General features: G+C 38.8%; 2 protein-coding genes across 47 annotated transcripts in view; one reads left to right on the top strand and one right to left on the bottom strand.

Moving 5' to 3' along the window:
• The window catches only part of PACRGL (parkin coregulated like), a 45,604-nt gene that overhangs the window by 14,422 nt on the left and 9,614 nt on the right, over nt 1-21,568 (top strand). For 8 of the 35 annotated variants that reach the window (XM_045393216.3, XM_074039468.1, XM_045393222.3 and 5 more), the window contains 2 exons: nt 1,942-2,022; nt 4,367-5,459. The exons of 4 other annotated variants lie outside the window; for them this stretch is intronic. In XM_045393216.3, coding sequence (XP_045249151.2) covers nt 1,942-2,022; nt 4,367-4,423 — 138 coding nt within the window. In that variant the 3' untranslated portion in view covers nt 4,424-5,459. Of the gene's footprint in view, nt 1-1,941; nt 2,023-4,366; nt 5,460-7,782; nt 10,272-10,344; nt 11,804-21,568 lie in introns of those variants that run through there. 23 more of the 35 variants (XR_010586770.2, XR_012434742.1, XR_012434740.1 and 20 more) reach the window with 10 other exon arrangements.
• Nucleotides 6,148-21,568, bottom strand: part of KCNIP4 (potassium voltage-gated channel interacting protein 4) — a 1,214,918-nt gene continuing 1,199,497 nt past the window's right edge. For 6 of the 12 annotated variants that reach the window (XM_045393214.3, XM_005554562.5, XM_045393212.3 and 3 more), the window contains 4 exons: nt 12,261-12,368; nt 10,395-10,499; nt 9,725-9,787; nt 6,148-7,618 (listed from right to left, as the gene is read on the bottom strand). In XM_045393214.3, coding sequence (XP_045249149.1) covers nt 7,571-7,618; nt 9,725-9,787; nt 10,395-10,499; nt 12,261-12,368 — 324 coding nt within the window. In that variant the 3' untranslated portion in view covers nt 6,148-7,570. Of the gene's footprint in view, nt 7,619-9,521; nt 9,788-10,394; nt 10,500-12,260; nt 12,369-21,568 lie in introns of those variants that run through there. The other 6 variants (XM_045393213.3, XM_005554561.5, XM_045393211.2 and 3 more) reach the window with 1 other exon arrangement.

Here is a 21,568-nt window from a genome sequence, read left to right on the forward strand (position 1 = left end):
CAAGGGACATACATACCGTTAGAAAGATTAACGTCTTAGGTAGGACCTCCATGTCTGCGTTCTTCTGTATTTCACAGCTGAGGTATGATTTTGATCATGGGTCCACTGTTTTTTCTTGGATCCATCCATATGAGAGATCCTAGAACTATATTTTTAACTTCCTATTCCACAAATAGTGTAATACACACCAAGAACCACCTGGTTAACACTGTAAGAAGTAGGGGCGATGGTGACTATCAGGATAGATATGCTCATAAGTGGTAGATGAAATTCCATGAGGTTTCAGGTGAGGAGAAGACATAGTGAGAATAGACTCTCAAGCCTGGACATTTGAGGAGTCTTAGGACAGAAGAAAGAGAATCTTGGCAGATAATTGTAAGCTTCATGTCAGGGGGTGTGGCTGACCAGCTACGGGAATTTCACACTAGTGTACAAAGTGATTCATTGAAATATTCAGTAGTTTAATAATAATCTCTTGCACTCTGCTGTCCTGTTTTGTGCCAGGTGTGCCAAGCATTGAGAAGATAATCCTGAGCAGAAACAGGCATGCTCTCAGCCCTTGTGGAGATTGTTGGTTTTGATTTTGTTTTTTGTGTTTGTTTTTTGCAGGTGGGTGGGGGATGTAGAAATAAAGCAGCAAGGACATCTGCTGAGAATATTGGGATGGTGTCAAGGGGAAGTGATATGTAGAGAAAAGGAATCACACTGGATCCTTCCTCAAAGTCAGTCAAGCAAGGCTTCCTAAATAGCCTCTCAGTCCCACCTCCAGTGGCAGAAAAGGCCAGATTAACAATTGTACACATTTGTTTTGTTTTTTAATCTTTCTGGGTCAGTGGCATTTATCTTTGGTCACTTACATTCCTCAGAGCTCTCATTTTCCTAGACAAGGACTGACTGAAAGGTTACCTCGCTTTCCTGGGCTGCCAGCATTTTGGGAAGACCTAGACACCACCCTGACCGTCAGATCCTGGTATTATATAAAGAGCTCTAGAAATAGGTTGTGTGAGGGTTAGTTCCTGGTCTGTTACCACTCACTATGAGACAGACACCACTGAGGATGTCAGTGAGTTGCTATCGGACCCCCTTTGTCCCTCATCCCCATCTTCCATACCTTTCAGCCTCAAAGCCTTGTTTTTCATCTGGTTTATAGACTTCTACATTAGATGCTTATTGGAAGAAAGGGTATTCTTCTAGAAGAAATTTTTCAAAACCAGTTACTGAACCCCTATATACAACTCATTTTTTCCTCTATGCAAAATAAACTATACCTTTCCTGAGCTACAAATGTAGGGACTTTACAGAGGGAATAAATCACCTGAAAATCTTGCTTAAAATGCAGAATCTGGGCTTCTGCCCTGGGATTCTGGTTAAGTATGGCATGAGACCCAAGAATCTGCATTTTTAAACAGCATCTCAAGTGATTCTGATGCTGATCGCCCCTGGATCTGCCTATTAACCTCTGTGCTATACAGGGTGTATACAGATTCAGTAGGGTAATGCAGTCTGAAGAAAGCAACTGGAAGACTAGAGAGGGGCCCTCTCCATCCCCAGGGCGTTCACTATTACTAAATTACTCATGTAAGTCCTCTGTCCTTTGTCCTCTCTTCCCTTTTTATTGTGGGAAAAAGTGTGCTTTAGAGGCAAAGCTTTCCATCATGGTCTTCAATGCTCTTGCAGATTACAAAATCGCAAAATATGCTATTTTATAGAAAACTTCAGATAGCATACTGTAGCAGATTTTATAGGATTGGTTTTACTTGAAATAATGCAAATTGTTTTTTAAAACAAATACAGAGGTACCTATAACAAATTTCAATGAGATGCTTCCTAAGAGAAGCCTTGAAATCTAAAACAAGAGGTGCTTCTGAAGATTTACTTATGCATATGGTGAACACTGTTAAGTTTAAAGTCATTTCGTTTCCCCCAATCTTACTTTAAAAGCTTTCCAAGAGATTAATGGACAAGAAATTCAAAGAGCCAATCACCAGTGCATTACAAAAGCTAGAGCAACGTGGCGGAAGTGTAAGTAGAATATTATTCCTTAAGTCTTTTTTTTTTTTTAAACTTTTAGGCATATTATTAAATTGACTATATATTTAACATATACTGTCTCATTTCAGCCACGGGTAACTATGTGAAATTGATACTGTTATTTTCCTTTTAGAACTCAGAGTTTCTGTCTCTAGGTCAAGCCCTGCTGCTCAGACCAGACTCAGATTGAATAAATGTAGGGCTTGTGTACTTTCACAGTGCTTAATATGGCATTCCATGTGGCACAGTGGTACAGTTTTTTTTTCTTTAAAGTATTTTCAGTGGTTTAGTTTTGACCATTGAAAAGTTCAGAAAACCAAATGATTAACTTAGCTCATTGAGGAAAAATACTTTTTTCTCTTTCATTTGCTGTCTTTCTGACTCAGACGTCCAGATGATTGCACTATTCTGTCTGTAAGTGCGTGCATACCACATAGGTGTAGACACACACACACACATGCACACACAGTGCTGGAATAGTTTAATTGGTTATTCTAACTTTTCAAGGTACAAAAATATGGAGGATTTCATAACTACGTGGCGTCAAATTACTAGACTAATTGAACTTTAAGCATTTGAAGGAAGCATTCAGATAATCTCATCTTAGAAATATTTCCATAAAAGCAGTCCTTGCTTGTGGGAATTTTGTTTAATCAGATCTTAATGATAGAATTACATGTGACTATCTTAACATTGCATAATTTAGTTCCATTCTAGGTACTTCTGAAGGAATTAGTTATGAGAAAATTTGCCTGATCATACACAATTTTTAAAATGGCAGACATAAAGCTTTAGCGAAATTATCTCGTTTGACCAATTTCAATGGGTTGTTTGATTGATTATATTCTTTCCATGATGGATGCCTAGAATACAGTTTACAAGAGGAAGTAAGTCCCAAAGCCTACTAGGTAATAAATTTCTTTGTTGTGTTTGGGTCCTAGGCAGAGAATTAGCATTCGGACACCTTGAGGAGATGTGCAGAACCTTCCCCTAGCTAATCCCATGTCTCCTCTGCAGCAAGGAAATTCTTGCTTGCTCTTCTGAGAATTTAAATGCAAAATATATTTCTCCTTTCTTCTTCTGTGGAGTGGAAGTGAACAAATGCTAAATAATGATGCCACAGCTTTTCAGTGGGAAACCCTCCCTAGGTAGTTTTCCATATCTTGTGGGCCAGTATGGGAAATGGGACAAGTAGAAAGAGACAGGCCAAGCATATTAGATTTTGTGGTGGGAGTGGAGGGGGTGTGGAGGAGGAGATAGTATACGTGTAAATAAAGTTTAGAAACAACACATTAAGATTTGGAAGGGGAACACAGAGGTGTACTTGAGCAATCTAGGATCCCAGAAATATCAGATTCTTTTTTTTACTACTCCATCTTACTAGCTTTGAATGTTGCTAATACAGAATTTTTAAAAAGATTTTGTAATTATTTTCTTCTGACTTGTTTTCTCGTTATGTCCTACATAATATTTTAATAATAGATTGCAATAGAAAATTTTCTGTTGCAATTACATGCCAAAGACTTTCTCTTGGCTTAATTACTATTGTGCTAGCCTCTATTACTTTGTAATCCTTCATGAAGTTAATGCTCTTTTTTCTCTTCTGAGAGCGTAAAAGCTTATATATCTTTCTTTAAATATTAGAAATAAGTCTTTAAAAATGAGTGTTCTTAGTTGTGGTTTCTCATTTCTTAGGACTTGTGTATATCAATGATGGAACTATTCAACGTCGGGGTACAGGAAAATATCTGTTACAGATAGTCACAGTGTTACTTTCTTAGAACTGATCTGCCTTAAATTTGAAATCAGTTCATTCTTAGCCTGATTTGTTTTTTTTTCTAAGTGAAATGCATATTTATTTTGGGAAAGGCACAACACAAATCCTGATCTTTATTGGTTGTTTGGGAACTTAATACATGGCAGGTACTCTGCAGAGTACTTTTTAGACATGAAACTCATTTACTCTTCCTAGTCATCAGAGGGAGATTCTATTGTTATCTCCCTCTAAAGATCAAGAAACTTAGGCACAGAGAAGTAATTAGTCCAGGTTTGACAAATAAGTGACCAGTAGATGCTGAATTCAGATACTGGTAGTCTGGCTTCTAACTACTTCTCTAGTTAGATACTTCAAAAAAAAAAAAAAAAAAGAAAAAAGAAAGAAATAGCCTATATTTTATTTAACACAGCGAAAAGTCCTTCTTATTTCATCATTTTGTTCTTACCCCCTTTTTTTGTTCTGAGTTTTGGATACTTTCTAGGCATATTCCTGCAAATACAATACCTGTTAGGGGAAGTCTGCATGATACTAATGATGCTCAATTTTTTCTGTTGACAGGGAAGCCTTAGCATCATCAAATCTAAAATTCCAACGTACTGCTCCATATGCTGTTGAAGAAGGGAGCCAACAAAAATTGTTTTTACTACCTGGTGACGTGTCAAACACTGACCGTGGGTACTCATGGAACCTTTATTCCATGTATTTTATTATTTTGTAAATCACAGCCACCCTTCATTATTTACTAGGTTAAGATGAATATACGCTGAATCAAAGTTATTCAGCAACAAAAAAGAACAGTTACTAATGGAAAGTTACTAAAATAAGTTCTGTAAGAGTACAATTTTCTGAGGTTTTTTTTTTAATTTTTATTATTTGTGCAAAGAACCATTATTGAGTTGGCAAGATAAGATGCATTTGTATTTTCTGGTGCCTTTTTATTTATAACACTTTTTTGGCAAACAATTTGTAGCTGTGCCCTGATTTTTATAGACAGTTTGCCGTTTCTTGGGTTTAATATTTAACAAGACCGTAGAAATTTAAAATAGTGGACAAATGTTTGTGAATACACTTTTTAAAAATTGTTTTAAAAGAGAGAAGGGATCTTCCTTTGTTGCCAGACTGCAGTGCAGTGGCATGATCATAGCTCACTGCAAGCCTCAAATTTTAGTGCACAGATGATCCTTTCATCTTAGCCTCCCGATTAGCTGGGACTACATGGTGGCACATGCCACCATGCCTGGCTAATTTTAAAATTTGCTTGTAGAGATGGGATCTCACTCTGTTGTCCAGGCTGGTCTCAGTTCTGGCCAGTGATCCTCCCACAATGAACTTCCAAAGTGCTGGGATTACAAGTGTGAGCCACCATGCCTGGCCCCATGAATACACTATTAATTATTGTTTGTAAATATGTATCGTATAATGTACAATGCTTGGAAAATTTTTTCAGAGTATTTTAGAATAGTTTAAGAAATTTTTTCTAATTCTGTAAATTCTATTACAAGTATGTTGTTTATTACAACTCATTACAACTACCTAAATTTTAGGTGTTAACTCTATTTAAGTAAATACTGTTTTTGCATTTCATAGCCAGAAAATACTGATGTTCACATAAGGATATTCAGCAATTAAAATGTTAAAACTTGTACATGCATTCATGGATTTTGTTGTGCTTATGTTTAGCAATTTTTAAGAAGCTTTTAAAACTTAATTTAGACATAGTTCAGAATTTTAATGTAATAGAAGTGATTCCTTCTGCAAGAGAGGAGCAGAGGAGAGGAAGAGAAATGGAAAACAAGAATAAGACCTTCTATCTTATGAGCAAAAGGAGAGGGCATAGAGATTTCTGTAGCCACACCGAATCCAAGGCATGAAAGGGATGGAAAGGAAAGATGGGTCTTGCGGAGCAGCAGTGTTGCATCTCAGCAGCTTTGCAGAATGCACTTTCCTTGCTCTATTCCCCAAACACCTGGAGTGACCTCTACGATTCTCATTTCAGGTATAATCTCACAACTGTAATTTGAACAACTGTAATTTGAAAGAGTACAAGTAATTTCTGAGGATTCTTAATGTAGAAATGCCCACCCTGCCTCAGAGCTTGTCGTTCCTGAGCCCTTTGTCTAGCATACTTTTTCCTCTGGTCTCTACTCCCTTGTCACATCCTCTGATCATACTAGCTACAGCAGCTGCCTGCCTACTGGCCTTGCTTTTACCTGTTTTCATTGCATTTAGGACCACCCAGAGCTATCTGCGATCTAGAAAATAGTATAAGATTTAGTTTTAAATCTAATAATTACAAAAAATTCTTGGAAAAGACCTATAATATAGACAGTAGAGTTATAAACATTTTATTTTGCTTTTATTTTTTCTTTTTGAAATACAAAATGTGCACATTGAGTTTACACAAACACGCGATGGCAAATTTCAGTGTACATGTATTGTACTACTCTTAATTTCTACACTGGTGATAGCAGGGCAGCTTTCAACATCCTATCTCTACACCAGAATAGATACCTGATTTATTGTTGCAAAGACAGTTGCAAATTTCCTCCTTCTGTAGCCTCTTGGTCTTTGTGATATTTCTACAAAACAGGGACGATGTGTGTGTCTTTAGTAATGTGGCCACTTTACAGTTGTGGCTGAGGTGATTAAAAATAATCTGAATTGTTGGAATTTTATGATGCACTAAATCATATTGTAATCTGGATTAGTTGTTGAGCACTTATTTTCTACTGAATCTTGGTAGTAGTTGTCAATGTAATGGAACCACTGGTGCTTTCAAAGTGAATTTTGCTTGCTGTTTGTTTGTTCCTAGTAGACAGTGGGGTAGTCAAGGTTTCTTTGTCCCTGAATGGCTTGTAATATAAACATGCTGTAAGGAAGTCAGGGGAAAGAGGACAGATTTGGCCTTTAATGCTGTTAGGATTACTTGTTATTAAGCATTAACATATACTGGAGGATAGATATCCTGACCCTTTGCATATGTCTGTAAACATCCTTGTTTTGTTTGATGCCGTCTTGAACTTCCACTTGATGATACAATGGAAAACAGCCTGTAAGATTAAACAAATCCAAAATTATATATAGTATATAGGCCTTGGCTATAATGTATGATGGAAAATTAAATGCTTATTAAGTTTCATTAGGCATAATTAGGCATATGCTGATATCTGGTGATAAATTTTTAAATGTTTAAAAATACCAGATAAAATTAATTTCTAATAGAAGGTGGGAAGGGAAGGCCATAGAAACTGGAACTATGTGTTTAATTGTAGTAATCTTATTTGTTTACTTAAAGTATATAAATGGAATTACAGCATTCAGACATGAAAATTAATTTAATTTCTGGAAATTAAATGCAGATGTCAGTATATTAGAAAACCATTCAAAATCCTAGGACTGAATACATACAAATGAGTAGCAAAAAACACTGGTATTTTAAAATCACTGATATGTGAAAGCCTCAATAATCCCATGGCTAAGGAATCAATAAAACTATATGCCAGATTCTATTACTTTTGAATATTCACAGAGTATGAAATGAGTTAGAACATCCCATGAACTCAGTGGCATTATGGAAAGGATGCAAATTTATAACTGAGAAACTCAAATCTTTTGGGGATTGCTTTATATTAAAACAAAGCTTGTTTGCATAATATGCTTCAGTGTCAAGCTGAGCAATCTATGCTAAAAGTGGTAGCTCCGACTTTAAGGGTGGTAGAATAGTTCACATTTGTCTGTTGGATTCAGGATCTAGTTGACAAGTTAAATCACATTTTCAAAGAGCTGCATGGAGCGCATTATGTTTTCATCCTGTAAGGGAGAAACATAGAGCGATTAAATTCACCATATCTGCAAGGGAAAGTACACTATTTTGCCCCTAAGTATTGCGCCCCCTTCCACCAACCACCTATGCCAAAAGCTCAAATATTAAGTGTTTGCAAATATAAATGCCATTCTATCCGTTTTCCACATAGATCACGATGAAGGAGGACCCATTTTATATTTTGTGGAGTCTATTGACGGCATTAAACCACTTTATTTAAATCTTTACTTGGTGTGTAATAGAGGATATTTCTCAAATCATAATGCCAAAATGGAAACTACAGAGGCGCAGAGGTAAGTCAAAGCAAATGAGAATTTTGGCATTCTATGCAGATCATAGGCCACATCACACAGACTTTTATACAGGTACAAGGAAAATTGTGTGTGTGTATGAGCCAGCAGTTCATGAAGATTGGAGGCTGGAGTGTAGGAGGCAGGATAGTGGATTAAGAGGGAACATGTTTGCAGTAATCATCTGTCTCTCTCTCTGCAAGTTATGGCTAAATCTGTGTTGCCTGAAGGAGACTTTAAAAATGAATGGTCTCCATTACAGAGAAAGGATTGGGGAGCAGAAATGACTGCTCAGTGGCTGTGTTCAGTTTAGCGTGTTCTTTAGAAATGAGTTAGGGGACAGACTTTTTGCATTATTGGAGCACTTGTCGGTTGCATGTGAATAGCACTTAGTGAGATGTTTATGGTAGTGGTAAATGGTGGCTGAACCAACAATGGCTTCCACTGCTAGAAACCAAGTAACATCATCACCACCAAGCAGCTTAATGTCACCAAACTAATTCTCTCAAAGACCACCACATTGAGATCCAAGTTGAGAAACAAGCAGACATCCAGAAAGGTAAGAACAACAATTTAAAAATACAGAAACAACAGATTTGTTTTCATGATTATTTGAAAATTTTTTTTTTTCGAGGAGGAGTCTATTTCTATTGCCCATCACTCTGGAGTGCAGTAGCACAATCATGCCTCAACTGGGCTCAAGTGATCCTCTCAAGTAGCTGAGACTTCAGCCACGTACCACCATGCCCAGCTAACTTAATTTTTTTTTGTAGAGATGGCGTCTTGCTATGTTGCCCACATTGGTCTCAAGTTATTTTTCTGCCTCAGCCTCCCAAAGTGCTGGGATTACAGTTGTGAGCTACTGTACCAGGCCTTAACAATTTTTAACTGTGGTTCTACTCACACATCAAGTCAGATAATTCTAAGTAAGCTAACACTGGTTTCTTCGATAACAGGCTACTACCTGCAGTTCTCTTCAGAGAAAATTTTCCACTGTTTCTTTTTTGTGACAGACGACCATTAGTGAGTTCAGCCAAAGGGCCATTTCTTGTCCACATACACTAAAATAATGATTTTTCTCTTAGAAATCAGATAGAAGCTTGGCCTGTTGTGATGCATACTTGGCTATTTAGTAATTCTAATTCTATGGAAATATGATAATATATGAGTTATGCTACGTCTGTGCAAAGAGCAATTCAAATTCTCATATGTCTTATCCTCCATGATGAATACTCTCTAAGGAATTGGGGAATCAAAAACATAGTACAGGCTGGGTGCGGTGGCTCACGCCTGTAATCCCAGCACTTTGGGAGGTTGAGGCGGGTGGATCACGAGGTCAGGAGATGGAGACCATGGTTAAACCCTGTCTCTACTAAAAATAAAAAATTAGGCAGGTGCAGTGGCGGGTGCCTGTAGCCCCAGCTACTCGGGAGGCTGAAGCAGGAGAAGGGTGTGAACCTGGGAGGCAGAGCTTGCAGTGAGCCGAGATCACAGCACTGCACTCCAGCCTAGGCAACATAGTGAGACTCCGATAAAAAAAAAAAAAAAGTACATGTGCAACTTTTGTATTCTCAAAAAGATATGGAGGGTTTCCTCCATAGCTTAACTCAGTAGGCACTCTAAATGTTGATTATGTAATTGGTGCTTGTTTTTAAAGTGTTAGGCTTATGTTGCAGGTTGCAGAAGTGGTAAACTTAGGCATATGATCTCTGTATTTTGCCCAGTTCATGGTAGCTAGCTGCTAATACTCAGTTTAGCTGTTACGATAGCTGAAGTGATAGTTCTTATACTTTCATTACTTACTTTTTGGCAGCTTTCAATGAACTCATCTATGGTAACAACCCCATCTTTATTTTTGTCCATTTTCTGTTCAGGAAGAAAACAAAAAATTATATTTAGCCTTATATCCCTTAATACCCTCACACCTGCACCAAATGAGCTGAAGCTGATAAAAAGAAAACCTAGCTGCTTATTTCACATGGAGGAACTGTTTCAGAGCAGAAACCAGTAGTTTCTTAGAGATAAAAATGATAGGGCCAAATCCTTCTGGCTGTTCAATATGATGTGGTGAAGATTTAGAGTCACTCTGTCCTAGGTAAAATCCTACCTTTTAGATATGACAGCTCGGCCAATTTGCTGAAACTTTCAGAGCTTGCTTTCTTTTTGTCTCATCTGTAAAATGGGATTAATGAGGATTTATAGGATTCTTGTAAAAACTGAATGAAAACAAAACTTGTGAAATATGAGAATTGTTTAAATGTTGTATCTTGGATTTAGAGAATGTTCAATGAGTGTAGTTATCAGCATTGCAAATTCAAATCCAAAGCTATTAAATTAATGGGATGGTAAATACTGTTTTGTCTCAGTAAAAATTATTTTCCTTTGCTTCCTTTTGAATCATTGTGGTGCTTGGCAAACATCAGGAAATGTTTTCCTAATTTCATTCCCTCTTGACTTCTGTTTTCATTCCTACCTGAAAAAATGTTTCGACGTGTTGTCTGGGTGCATCTTCTTTGAGGACAGGATATGTACATTTACCCATCATGTCGTATATTGCTTTCATTATATCAAGCATTTCCTGAAAAGTAAAAGGCTTATGTGAGGTTGCACACATGTATGAAGAAACCATTCTAAGAAGCTCTGACAGATTTTTCCTACTCAATGATGACGGTTGGTCGTCCCAAAGGAAAAGCCAACAAACAGCTTTCTGCCTCAAGAGCAGAAGAATCAGATGTGAGAATGAATTCTGATCTCTTGGTTTCAAAATGAAGCAAATTTCCATGTATCTACCATAGTCAGGAAAAGAATATGCTGGTTTAATGTTTGGATTTCTATAGACTTTAAGTAGACCATTCTTATTTAATTGAATTATTATATATCTTATGTGTTGATCATCAGTTTCCATCTATTGAGAGTCAAATATACTGCACACCATATATTGAGAAAAAACACCATTTAGAATTAGTGAAATTAATTGGTAAGTCTTAAAGTTCATTAGGATTTTTGTTGTATTTTTCCTACTATGGCTTTAACTGAAGTCACATGTGAAGACCAGTCAAAATATTTTGACCCTGGGAAACACCTTGAAATTTTATTAAAATAGTCTAATTTTTGCCTTACCATTTTCATTCTTATGAGAGTAAAAATAATGTCTAATAAACATGTAGATTTATTGTTGCACATTTGTTTCACATGAAAGCTCTCTCGACTAGGTTGATAATATAGGTGTATACTTTTAAGAGTATTCAATTCTATTATAAATGATAAATTTGTAAACAGGTGAAACCTTTTAAGATGTTTTAAGCATAGATAAGTAGCAAGTAGTTAGACACAGGCAGAATTCTTGAGATGTGTTAAACAAAGGAATTGAAGAACAAGAGATACCTAATACTCCTGAGGTACCTGGGTAATAAATATTCAGGGTATAAAAATATACAAGAAGCACTAACTATTTAGGATATGCTGCATATACATGAACACTTAATAGTCATTGAGGTCTTAATTTGGCACCCAGTGGTGACACCTATTCTGGCCCCAGGTGTCCTCTGTGCAAGAAACACAAATGAAACTCATGACTACTTATCAGGCTATACTTGTAGCCAGGCACACTTGCACCTGTGTCTCTCCAATAGAGCAAGTTCATGTCACTGGCTGTTGGCCCTGGGCGCCTTTTGTGTGTGGGGTCTCTTGCTCAAAATGCAATTCTGGGGAAGGCTTGTGAGGCAGAGAGAGACAGGACATAGGCACATAGCATGCCCAGGATTCAGGGAGCGTGGTCTTTCAACCCCACTTGCATCCTATCCTGTGTAGTTAACTTACCCGTCCCTTTGCTTCTCGCTGTGTTTTAAACTGGTTTAATAAACTGTAATACGAGTATCTTAATTTGGTCTGTGAGCCTTGTTTCCTGGATAGTCTTCCTCAAAGTGCATTTGAAGACCCCACCATTGCATCAGGCCATTCCACAATCCCCATGATTGTAAAATTGCATTTCCTTATGGATCACATGCTATGGGGAAAAGAAAGGCTTCAGGCTAAATATGGAAACATGGCTTGGATACATTTTCTTTCTGATTCCAACCATGGTCCTAATACTGTGAATGGAATAAAGATGCCAGCAGGAAACAAGTGTGTCATCTTTGTGTGTTACATACTTACTTTGGAGCTTCACCATAAACCATTTCTTTCTATCCCAAATTTTTAATTATACATCTTTCTTCCACTACATAAAATACTTTGGATTTCCTGAGAAAAACTTCAAATTAATAATTGCAATTAATATTTTAAAGTTAAGAAATGAAAATCTTCCAAATTATTGCTGTGTTGGTGAGGTATCTCTTACCTCTTTAGTGATGTAACCATCTTTATTTATATCATACAGATTAAATGCCCAATTGAGTTTTTCTTGTACTGTCCCCCGGAGCAAAATGGAAAGACCTTTGATGAAATCCTAAAAAGAAATAAAAATACAATTTTATATGACATTTCTAAAAAAAAAAAAAAGAAAAATGATGGAAGTAAGGGCTACAACCCTCTGGAATTTGAACCATTTATTTAGCAAAATGATTGATGTGTTATTGGTTGTCTATTTTTCAGACTTCTCTGTGGGCATAAATCACTCGTTAGTCTTAACATTTTCATCTTGTAATTGGAAACTGAGTTAAATCAATGGTAGTACTGGAAATTGTACCAATGGATACCCACACGGCAAGAGGCTTGAGTATAAGTGGTATTGGCTTGCCAGTGCAAGCACACATGATATACTAAAAGAATCTAATAGTTTTTTTTTTTTTTTAAATACAAGTGCACTCATAACACACTTCAATGAAAAAACGTTTGCTAATAAGAAATGTGGCTGACCATAAAAGATAAACCAATTGTGGTCTCTAATTAGAAATCCAGTTATAATTTACATGTGGACAGTGGGTAAGAGCATGGAGCTGGAGAGAACAGACTGCCTGGTTTCACCCTCCAGCTGCATTACTGGATGGCTTTGTGTCTTCAGGCAACTTAACATCCCTTTGCCTCAATTTTCATATCTGTAAAATGGAGCTAATAATAGTGTCTACCTCTTCACAATTTTATGAGGATTGAAAAAGAGGCTGCTTATAATTGTCTCTGGCAAGGACATTGGCTGTGTAGGTTTTTGTTAAGTAAATGGAGCCCTCAGTTTGTATCCTGGTTAAGCTAGTTTGATTGCATTGCAGACTGGCCAGATTAACTTGATTAAATTCATTTAGATTTTTTTTTTTTTTTTTTTTTTTGAGATGGAATCTTGCTCTGTTGCCCAGGCTGGAGTGCAGTGGCGTGATCTTGGCCCACTGCAACTTCCACCTCCTACCTCCCGGGTTCAAGCAATTCTTCTGCCTCAGCCTCCCGAGTAGCTGGGACTACAGGCATCCGCTACCATGCCTGGCTAATTTTTGTATTTTTGGTAGAGATGGGGGTTTCACCATGTTGGTCAGGCTGGTCTCGAACTCCTGACCTTATGATCTGCCCGCCTTGGCCTCTCAAAGCGCTGGGATTACAGGCATGAGCCACCGTGCCTGGCCAGATTTGTTCTTATGTACAGCAGGGTTAACGTTACAATGTGCCGTATTCAGTTTATAATCCAGTTTTAAGTAGGAATGAAAGCAGAGGGGAAATCCAAAAGTCTTCTGGGTGAATTTGCATTATATCTCCCTTTCCCACATTCCCTTATTTTATAGCTGTATTTCTGTCCGAATTTCTCAAATTGTTTTTTCTTTTTTAAATAAGTAATATCCATATAGTTCAACATTTAAAAATTATGTAAGCCGTCTGGTGAAAAACCTTTCTTCCATTCCTGGACCCAGCCACCTGTTCCTTTTACCCATAGACAACTGGCATAAATAGTTTGTATTTACTTCCAAGGAATTTTTGTGCATATACAAGTATAAGATATATTTGTTTGTTTTACTGGCTAACAGACTTCTATACTTTTTTTTCCACTTAACCATAAATCAGGGAAACAATTCAAGTTTCCATTGTATATGTAAATGCATCATTGTTTATTTAACCAAATTGTTCTTTTACATTTTTTCTCATTGTTATTTCTAGGTATTTTAACCTTTCTGTTGCTGTTGTAAATGAGATATTTTTCTATCATATATTCTAAATTAGTTGTTTGTATGTATGAAAGCTATTGATTTCTGTGTAATTTTGTACCCTGTCAACTTGCTGATACCATATGTTGGTTTTCGTCTGGGTTTTCATGTGTGCAATAATAGTAGCTGCAAATGGAGTTAATTTTACCTGTTTTCTAATTTTTATATGTTTACTTTTTTCTAATTATATGGCCTAATATCTATAGAACAATATTACATCATGTAAATTATAATAGATATTCTTAGTTTTTTCTTGAACTTCAGAATATTTCAATTCGCTTTTAAGCATGATACTTAGTTTTATCATGGTGAAGAATTATACAACCATTCCACTTAGACAAATTTATCAAGAATGGCCACTGACCTTTTTTGGCAAAAATGAAAAAGACAAAACCAGAAATAATTGTCAAATTCATATTGCAAGGGGCCCTGAATAGCCCAGTCAATTTTAAGAAAGAAAAACAAACTTGGAGGACTCACACTACCTAATTTCAAAACAGTACAAAGTTACATTAATCAAAACAGTGGTACTGGCATAAAGACAGATGTATATACAACAGTAGAATAGAATTGAGTCTAGATATAAACCCAGCTGTCTGTGGCCAGTTGATTTTTCAATAATGGTGCCAGGACCATTCAATAGCTATGGAAAGAATAGTCTCAATATATAGTGCTGTGGCACCTGGATCACCATACTTAGTCTACTTCCCATTGGCATGCAAGTTAGAATGTCAAGTGAGAGAAGAAGAGAGAAGGCCACAAGGAATTCCAATATTTGGCAGGCACAGAGAGGAGAAGCTGGCAAAGCATCTTGAAAAGAAGTTGCTAAAGAAGTGAGTCAGGAGAACAGAGCATTTCCATAGGAAAGGATTGTTCATTTTGCTGCCAAGGTTGGAAAAATGTTCATTGGACCAGCAACATGGAGGTCACCAGCAAGTGATAGGGAACAGTCCAGTGGAGTAGGAGTGAAGAGTAATTTTTAATGAGGAGCACTTTGAATACTGAAGTGAAGAATCTAAAAAGAGTAAGAGTCAGAAATGGGCTGATGCTCCTGAGAAGGTGGGGAGGCTCCAGAACGCAGGTAGATGGGCCGACCTCAGAAGGGAGTTGATACAGGAGACAGAAGGACATGGTATGGATGCCAGTAGCTGCTTTGCAGGTGGGAAGATGACTGCATTTCTGTCTGATAGCTTTAGTGAGTGTGAGGTGTTTGGGAGTGAGGAGCCAGGTAGAAGAGGTATGAATCTGAGGTTTGAGGAGAGAGGTGGGAGCTCTGCTACTAGGCAATAAGGTGATGTGCAATAGAAAAACGGAGACCTCCCTCAAATTATTTCCCTGCCAAATTTTAGAAAATTATGACATATAATGTAGTTTAATTAAAAGGTAATGACAGCCCTTGGAGGTGTGAGTGTACATCTTTCAAAACCAGCAGGCTGGGGATCATGGCTCATGCCTGTAATCCCAGCACTTTGGGTGGCAGAGGTGGGAGGGTTGTTTGAGCCCACAAGTTTGAGAGCAGCCTGAGCAACCCAGCCAGATCCAAATTAACAAGAACAACAAATTAACGGCGTGGTGGTGCACACCTGTTGTCCCAGCTACTTGGGAGGCTGAGACGGGAATTGCTTGAGCCCAGAAGGTTGAGGCTACAGTGAACTAATTGCACCACTGTGCTTCAGCCTGGGTGACAGACCAAGACTCTGTCTCCAAAAAAAAAAAAAAAAAATCCTTGGCTTTTTCAGAAGGTATAAAATATACATTGCAGAACACAGAGCCTTATTCACAGAAGATTGCTGAGCAGTTTTGAAAGCTAGATGAGATTGATGGTTATTAATGTAAACTATTTTTTAAAAATTCACAAAGTAGTAACAATATGTCATTAATTTTAAGGGGAGCTGGCTACAGGGTCTTTGAAAACATGCTTAGAGTATTGGTTCTCAAAATATAATGTGCAACACCTGGGGAGCTTGCTAACAGATTTCTGGGACCTACCCCAAGAATTATGATTCATTAGGTTGGAGTGGGACCCCAAAATTTACATGTCTGACACGTTCCAAGGGGAAGCCTATACTGCTTCCAGGGATCACACTTTGAGAACCACTGGCCTACAGTACTCATCATTGGCATTGACCTCACCACCACACAAAACAGCAGAGTAACAGTGAAAGATTTTGAGTACTTTTGGGGAACCCCCCCAAAATGGCCGAATAGGAACAGCTCCAGTCTACAGCTCCCAGCATGAGCGACACAGAAGACGGGTGATTTCTGCATTTCCAACTGAGGTACCAGGTTCATCTCATTGGGACTTGTTGGACAGTGGGTGCAGCCCATGGACTGTGAGCCAAAGCAGGGTGGGGCATTGCCTCACCCAGGAAGTGCAAGGGGTCAAGGAATTCCCTTTCCTAGCCAAGGGAAGCCATGACAGATGGTACCTGGAAAATCGGGACGCTCTCACCCTAATACTGCACTTTTCCATTGGTCTTAGCAAATGGCACACCAGTAGATTATATCCCGCACCTGGCTTGGGACGTTCCCACCCTAATAGTGCACTTTTCCAATGGTCTTAGCAAATGGCACACCAGGAGATTATATCCCGCACCTGGCTCGGAGGGTCCCACGCCCACAGAGCCTTGCTCACTGCTAGCACAGCGGTCCAAGATCGAAGTGCAAGGCAGAAGCGAGGCTAGGGGAGGGGCGTCTGCCATTGCTGAGGCTTGACTAGGTAAACAAAGCAGCCCGGAAGCTCGAACTAGGTGGAGCCTACTGCAGCTCAAAGAGGTCTGCCTGCCTCTGTAGACTCCACTTCTGGGGACGGGGCATAGCTGAACAAAAGGCAGCAGAAACTTCTGCAGACTTAAACGTCCCTGTCTGACATCTCTGAAGAGAATAGTGGCTCTCCCAGCCTGGAGTTTGAGATCTGACAACAGACTACCTCAAGTGGGTCCCTGACCCCCGAGTAGCCTAACTGGGAGACACCTCCCAGTAGGGGCCGACTGACACCTCATACAGCCAGGTGCCCCTCTGAGATGAAGCTTCCAGAGGAAGGATCAGGCAGCAACATTTGCCGTTCTGCACTATTTGCTGTTCTGCAGCCTCTGCTGGTGATACCCAGGCAAACAGAGTCTGGAGTGGACCTCCAGCAAACTCCAACAGACATGCAGCTGAGGATCCTGACTGTTAGAAGGAAAACTAACAGAAAGGAATAGCATCAACATCAACAAAAAGGACATCCACACCAAAGCCCCATCTGTAGGTCATCATCATCAAAGACAAAGGTAGATAAAACCACAAAGATGGGGAGAAACCAGAGCAGAAAAGCTGAAAATTCTAAAAATCAGAGCGCCTCTTCTCCAAAGGAATGCAGCTCCTCACCAGCAACAGAACAAAGCTGGATAGAGAATGACTTTGACGAGTTGACAGAAATAGGCTTCAAAAGATCACTAATAACAAACTTCTCCAAGCTAAAGAAAGATGTTTGAACGCATTGCGAAGAAACTAAAAGCCTTGAAGAAAGATTAGATGAATGGCTAACTAGAATAAATAGTGTAGAGAAGACTTTAAATGACCGGATGGAGCCGAAAACCATGGCACAAGAACTACATGACGCATGCACAAGCTTCAGTAGCTGACTCAATCAAGTGGAAGAAAGGGTATCAGTGATTGAAGATCAAATGAAATGAAGTGAGAAGTTTAGAGAAAAAAAGAGTTAAACAAGCAAACCCTCCAAGAAATATGGGACTATGTGAAAAGACCAAATCTACATCTGAATGGTGTACCTGAAAGTGACAGGGAGAATGGAACCAAGTTGGAAAACACCCTTCAGGATATTATGCAGGAGAACTTCCCCAACCTAGCAAGGCAGGCCAACATTCAAATTCAGAGAATGCCACAAAGATACTCCTCGAGGAGAGCAACCCCAAGACACATAATTGTCAGATTCACCAATGTTGAAATGAAGGAAAAAATGTTAAGGGCAGCCAGAGAGAAAAGTCGGGTTACCCAGAAAGGGAAGACTAACAGTGGATCTCTCAGCAGAAACTACAAGCCAGAAGAGAGTGGGGGCCAGTATTCAACATTCTTAAAGAAAATAATTTTCAACTCAGAATTTCATATCCAGCCAAACTGAGCTTCATAAGTGAAGAAGAAATAAAATCCTTTTTAGACAAGCAAATGCTGAGATATTTTGTTACCACCAGGCCTGCCTTACAAGAGCTCCTGAAGGAAGCACCAAACATGGAAAGGAACAACTGGTACCAGCCACTGCAAAAACATGCCAAATTGTAAAGACCATCGATGCTAGGAAGAAACTGCATCAATTAACAGGCAAAATAACCAGCTAACATCATAATGACAGGATTAAATTCACACGTAACAATATTAACCTTAAATGCCAATGAGCTAAATGCCCCAATTAAAAGACATAGACTGGCAAATTGGATAGAGTCAAGACCCATCAGTGTGCTGTATTCAGGAGACCCATTTCACGTGCAGAGACACACATAGGCTCAAAATAAAGAGATGGAGGAAGATCTACCAAGCAAATGGAAAACAACAACAACAACAAAAAGCAGGGGTTGCAATCCTAGTCTCTGAAAAAACAGACATTAAACCAACAAAGATCAAAAGATATAAAGAAGGCCATTACATAATGGTAAAGGAATTAATTCAACAAGAAGAGCTGACTATCCTAAATATATATGCACCCAATACAGGAGCACCCAGCTTCATAAACCAAGTCCTTAGAGACCTACAAAGAGACTTAGACTCCCACACAATAATAATGGGAGACTTTAACACCCCACTGTCAACATTAGACAGATCAATGAGACAGAAAGTTAAAAAGGATATCCAGGACTTGAACTCAGCTCTGCACCAAGCAGACCTAATAGACTTCTACAGAACTCTCCACCCCAAATCAACAGAATATACAGTCTTCTCAGCACCACATTGCACTTATTCCAAAACTGCCCACATAGTTGGAAGTAAAGCGCTCCTCAGCAAATGTAAAAGAACAGAAATCATAACAAACTGTCTCTCAGACCACAGTGCAATCAAATTAGAACTCGGGATTAAGAAACGCACTCAAAACCACACAACTACTTTGGAAACTGAACAACCTGCTCCCGAATGACTACTGGGTAAATAACGAAATGAAGGCAGAAATGAAGATGTTCTTTGAAACTAATGGGAACAAAGACACAACATACCAGAATCTCTGGGACACATTTACAGCAGTGTGTAGAGGGAAATTTATAGCACTAAATGCCCACAAGAGAAAGCAGGAAAGATCTCAAGATGCAAAATCAATATGCAAAAATCACAAGCGTTCCTATACACCAATAAAAGACAAACAGAGCCGAACTCCCATTCACAATTGCTTCAAAGAGAATAAAATACCTAGGAATCCAACTTACAAGAGATGTGAAGGACCTCTTCAAGGAGAACTACAAACCACTGCCCAATGAAATAAAAGAGGACACAAACCAATGGAAGAACATTCCATGCTCATGGATAGGAAGAATCAATATTGTGAAAATGGCCATACTGCCCAAGGTAATTTACAGATTCAGTGCCATCCCCATCAAGCTACCAATGACTTTCTTCACAGAATTGGAAAAAACTACTTTAAAGTTCATATGGAACCATAAAAGAGCCCACAATGCCAAGACAATCCTAAGCCAAAAGCTGGAGGCATCACACTACCTGACTTCAAACTATACTACAAGGCTACAGTAACCAAAACAGTATGGTACTGGTACCAAAACAGAGATATAGACCAATGGAACAGAACAGAGCCCTCAGAAATAATACCACACATCTACAGCCATCTGATCTTTGACAAACCTGACGAAAACAAGCAATGGGGAAAGGATTCCCTGTTCAATGAGTGGTTCTGGGAAAACTGGCTAGCCATATGTAGAAAGCTGAAACTGGATCCCTTCCTTAAACCTTATACAAAAATTAATTTGAGATGGATTAAAGACTTAAATGTTAGACCTAAAACCATAAAAACCCTAGAAGAAAACCTAGGCAATACCATTCAGGACATAGGCATGGGCAAGGACTTCATGACTAAAACACCAAAAGCAAGGGCAACAAAAGCCAAAATTGACAAATGGGATCTCATTAAACTAAAGAGCTTCTGCACAGCAAAAGAAACTACCAAGAGAGTGAACAGGCAACCTACAGAATGGGAGAATATTTTTGCAGTCTACCCATCTGACAAAGGGCTAATATCCAGAATCTAGAAAGAACTTAAACAAATTTACAAGAAAAAAAATCAACCCCATCAAAAAGTGGGTGAAGGATATGAACAGACACTTCTCAAAAGAAGACATTTATGCAGCCAACAGACACATGAAAAAATGCTCATCATCACTGGCCATCAGAGAAATGCAAATCAAAACCACAACGAGATACCATTTCACACCAGTTAGAGTGGCGATCATTAGAAAGTCAAGAAACAACAGATGCTGGAGAGGATGTGGAGAAATAGGAACACTTTTACACTGTTGGTGGGACTGTAAATTAGTTCAACCATTGTGGAAGACAGTGTGATGATTCCTCGAGGATCTAAAACTAGAAATACCATTTGACCCAGCCATCCCATTACTGGGTACATACCCAAAGGATTATAAATCATGCTGCTATAAAGACACATGCATACATATGTTTATTGCGGCACTATTCACAATAGCAAAGACTTGGAACCAACCCAAATGTCCATCAGTGACAGACTGGATTAAGAAAAGGTGGCACATAGACACCATGGAGTACTATGCAGCCATAAAAAAGAATGAGTTCATGTCCTTTGTAGGGACATGGATGAAGCTGGAAACCATCATTCTGAGCAAACTATTGCAAGGACAGAAAACCAAACACTGCATGTTCTCACTCATAGGTGGGAATTGAACAGTGAGATCACTTGGACACAGGGTGGGGAACATCACACACTGGGGTCTGACTTGGGGTGGGGGGAGGGATAGCATTAGGAGAAATACCTAATGTAAATGACGAGTTAATGGGTGTAGCACACCAACATGGCACATGTGTACATATGTAACAAACCTACACGTTGTGCACATGTACCCTAGAACTTAATAGTAATAAGTAAAATAAAAATAGCACTTCTAAGTCAATTGTGGACTTGTGTTGTTTGCCTCCCTATTAGGTCCCAAATTTCCATGTGGTGCTCCATGATGTTCTGTGGAAGCTCACTCCATCTCTGCGTCTAGTGATACAGCCATGACCTGGGCAAAGTTAGGAAGTACATTTATCCCTTTGGCTGGACAACTGGATCTGTGGTTGGCATTTCACTAAATCTAGTCCACGTCTAAGCATGACTCCCCAGAGTCAGAGTCTTGCTAGGAACGGTATGACAGAGATGTGCTTCTTTCCTTGCTCAACAAGAGCAATGAATCCTGCAGCCAAGGAGCTGTGGCCTCTTCTTGCAGCCCTAAAGGGTCCCACCCTTAGGTTGTAGCCAGCCCCATCTCTGGCCTTTTTGTTCCTGTGAACCAATGAAATT

This window comes from Macaca fascicularis, chromosome 5, assembly GCF_037993035.2.
Source record: "Macaca fascicularis isolate 582-1 chromosome 5, T2T-MFA8v1.1".
Lineage (NCBI taxonomy): Eukaryota > Metazoa > Chordata > Mammalia > Primates > Cercopithecidae > Macaca > Macaca fascicularis.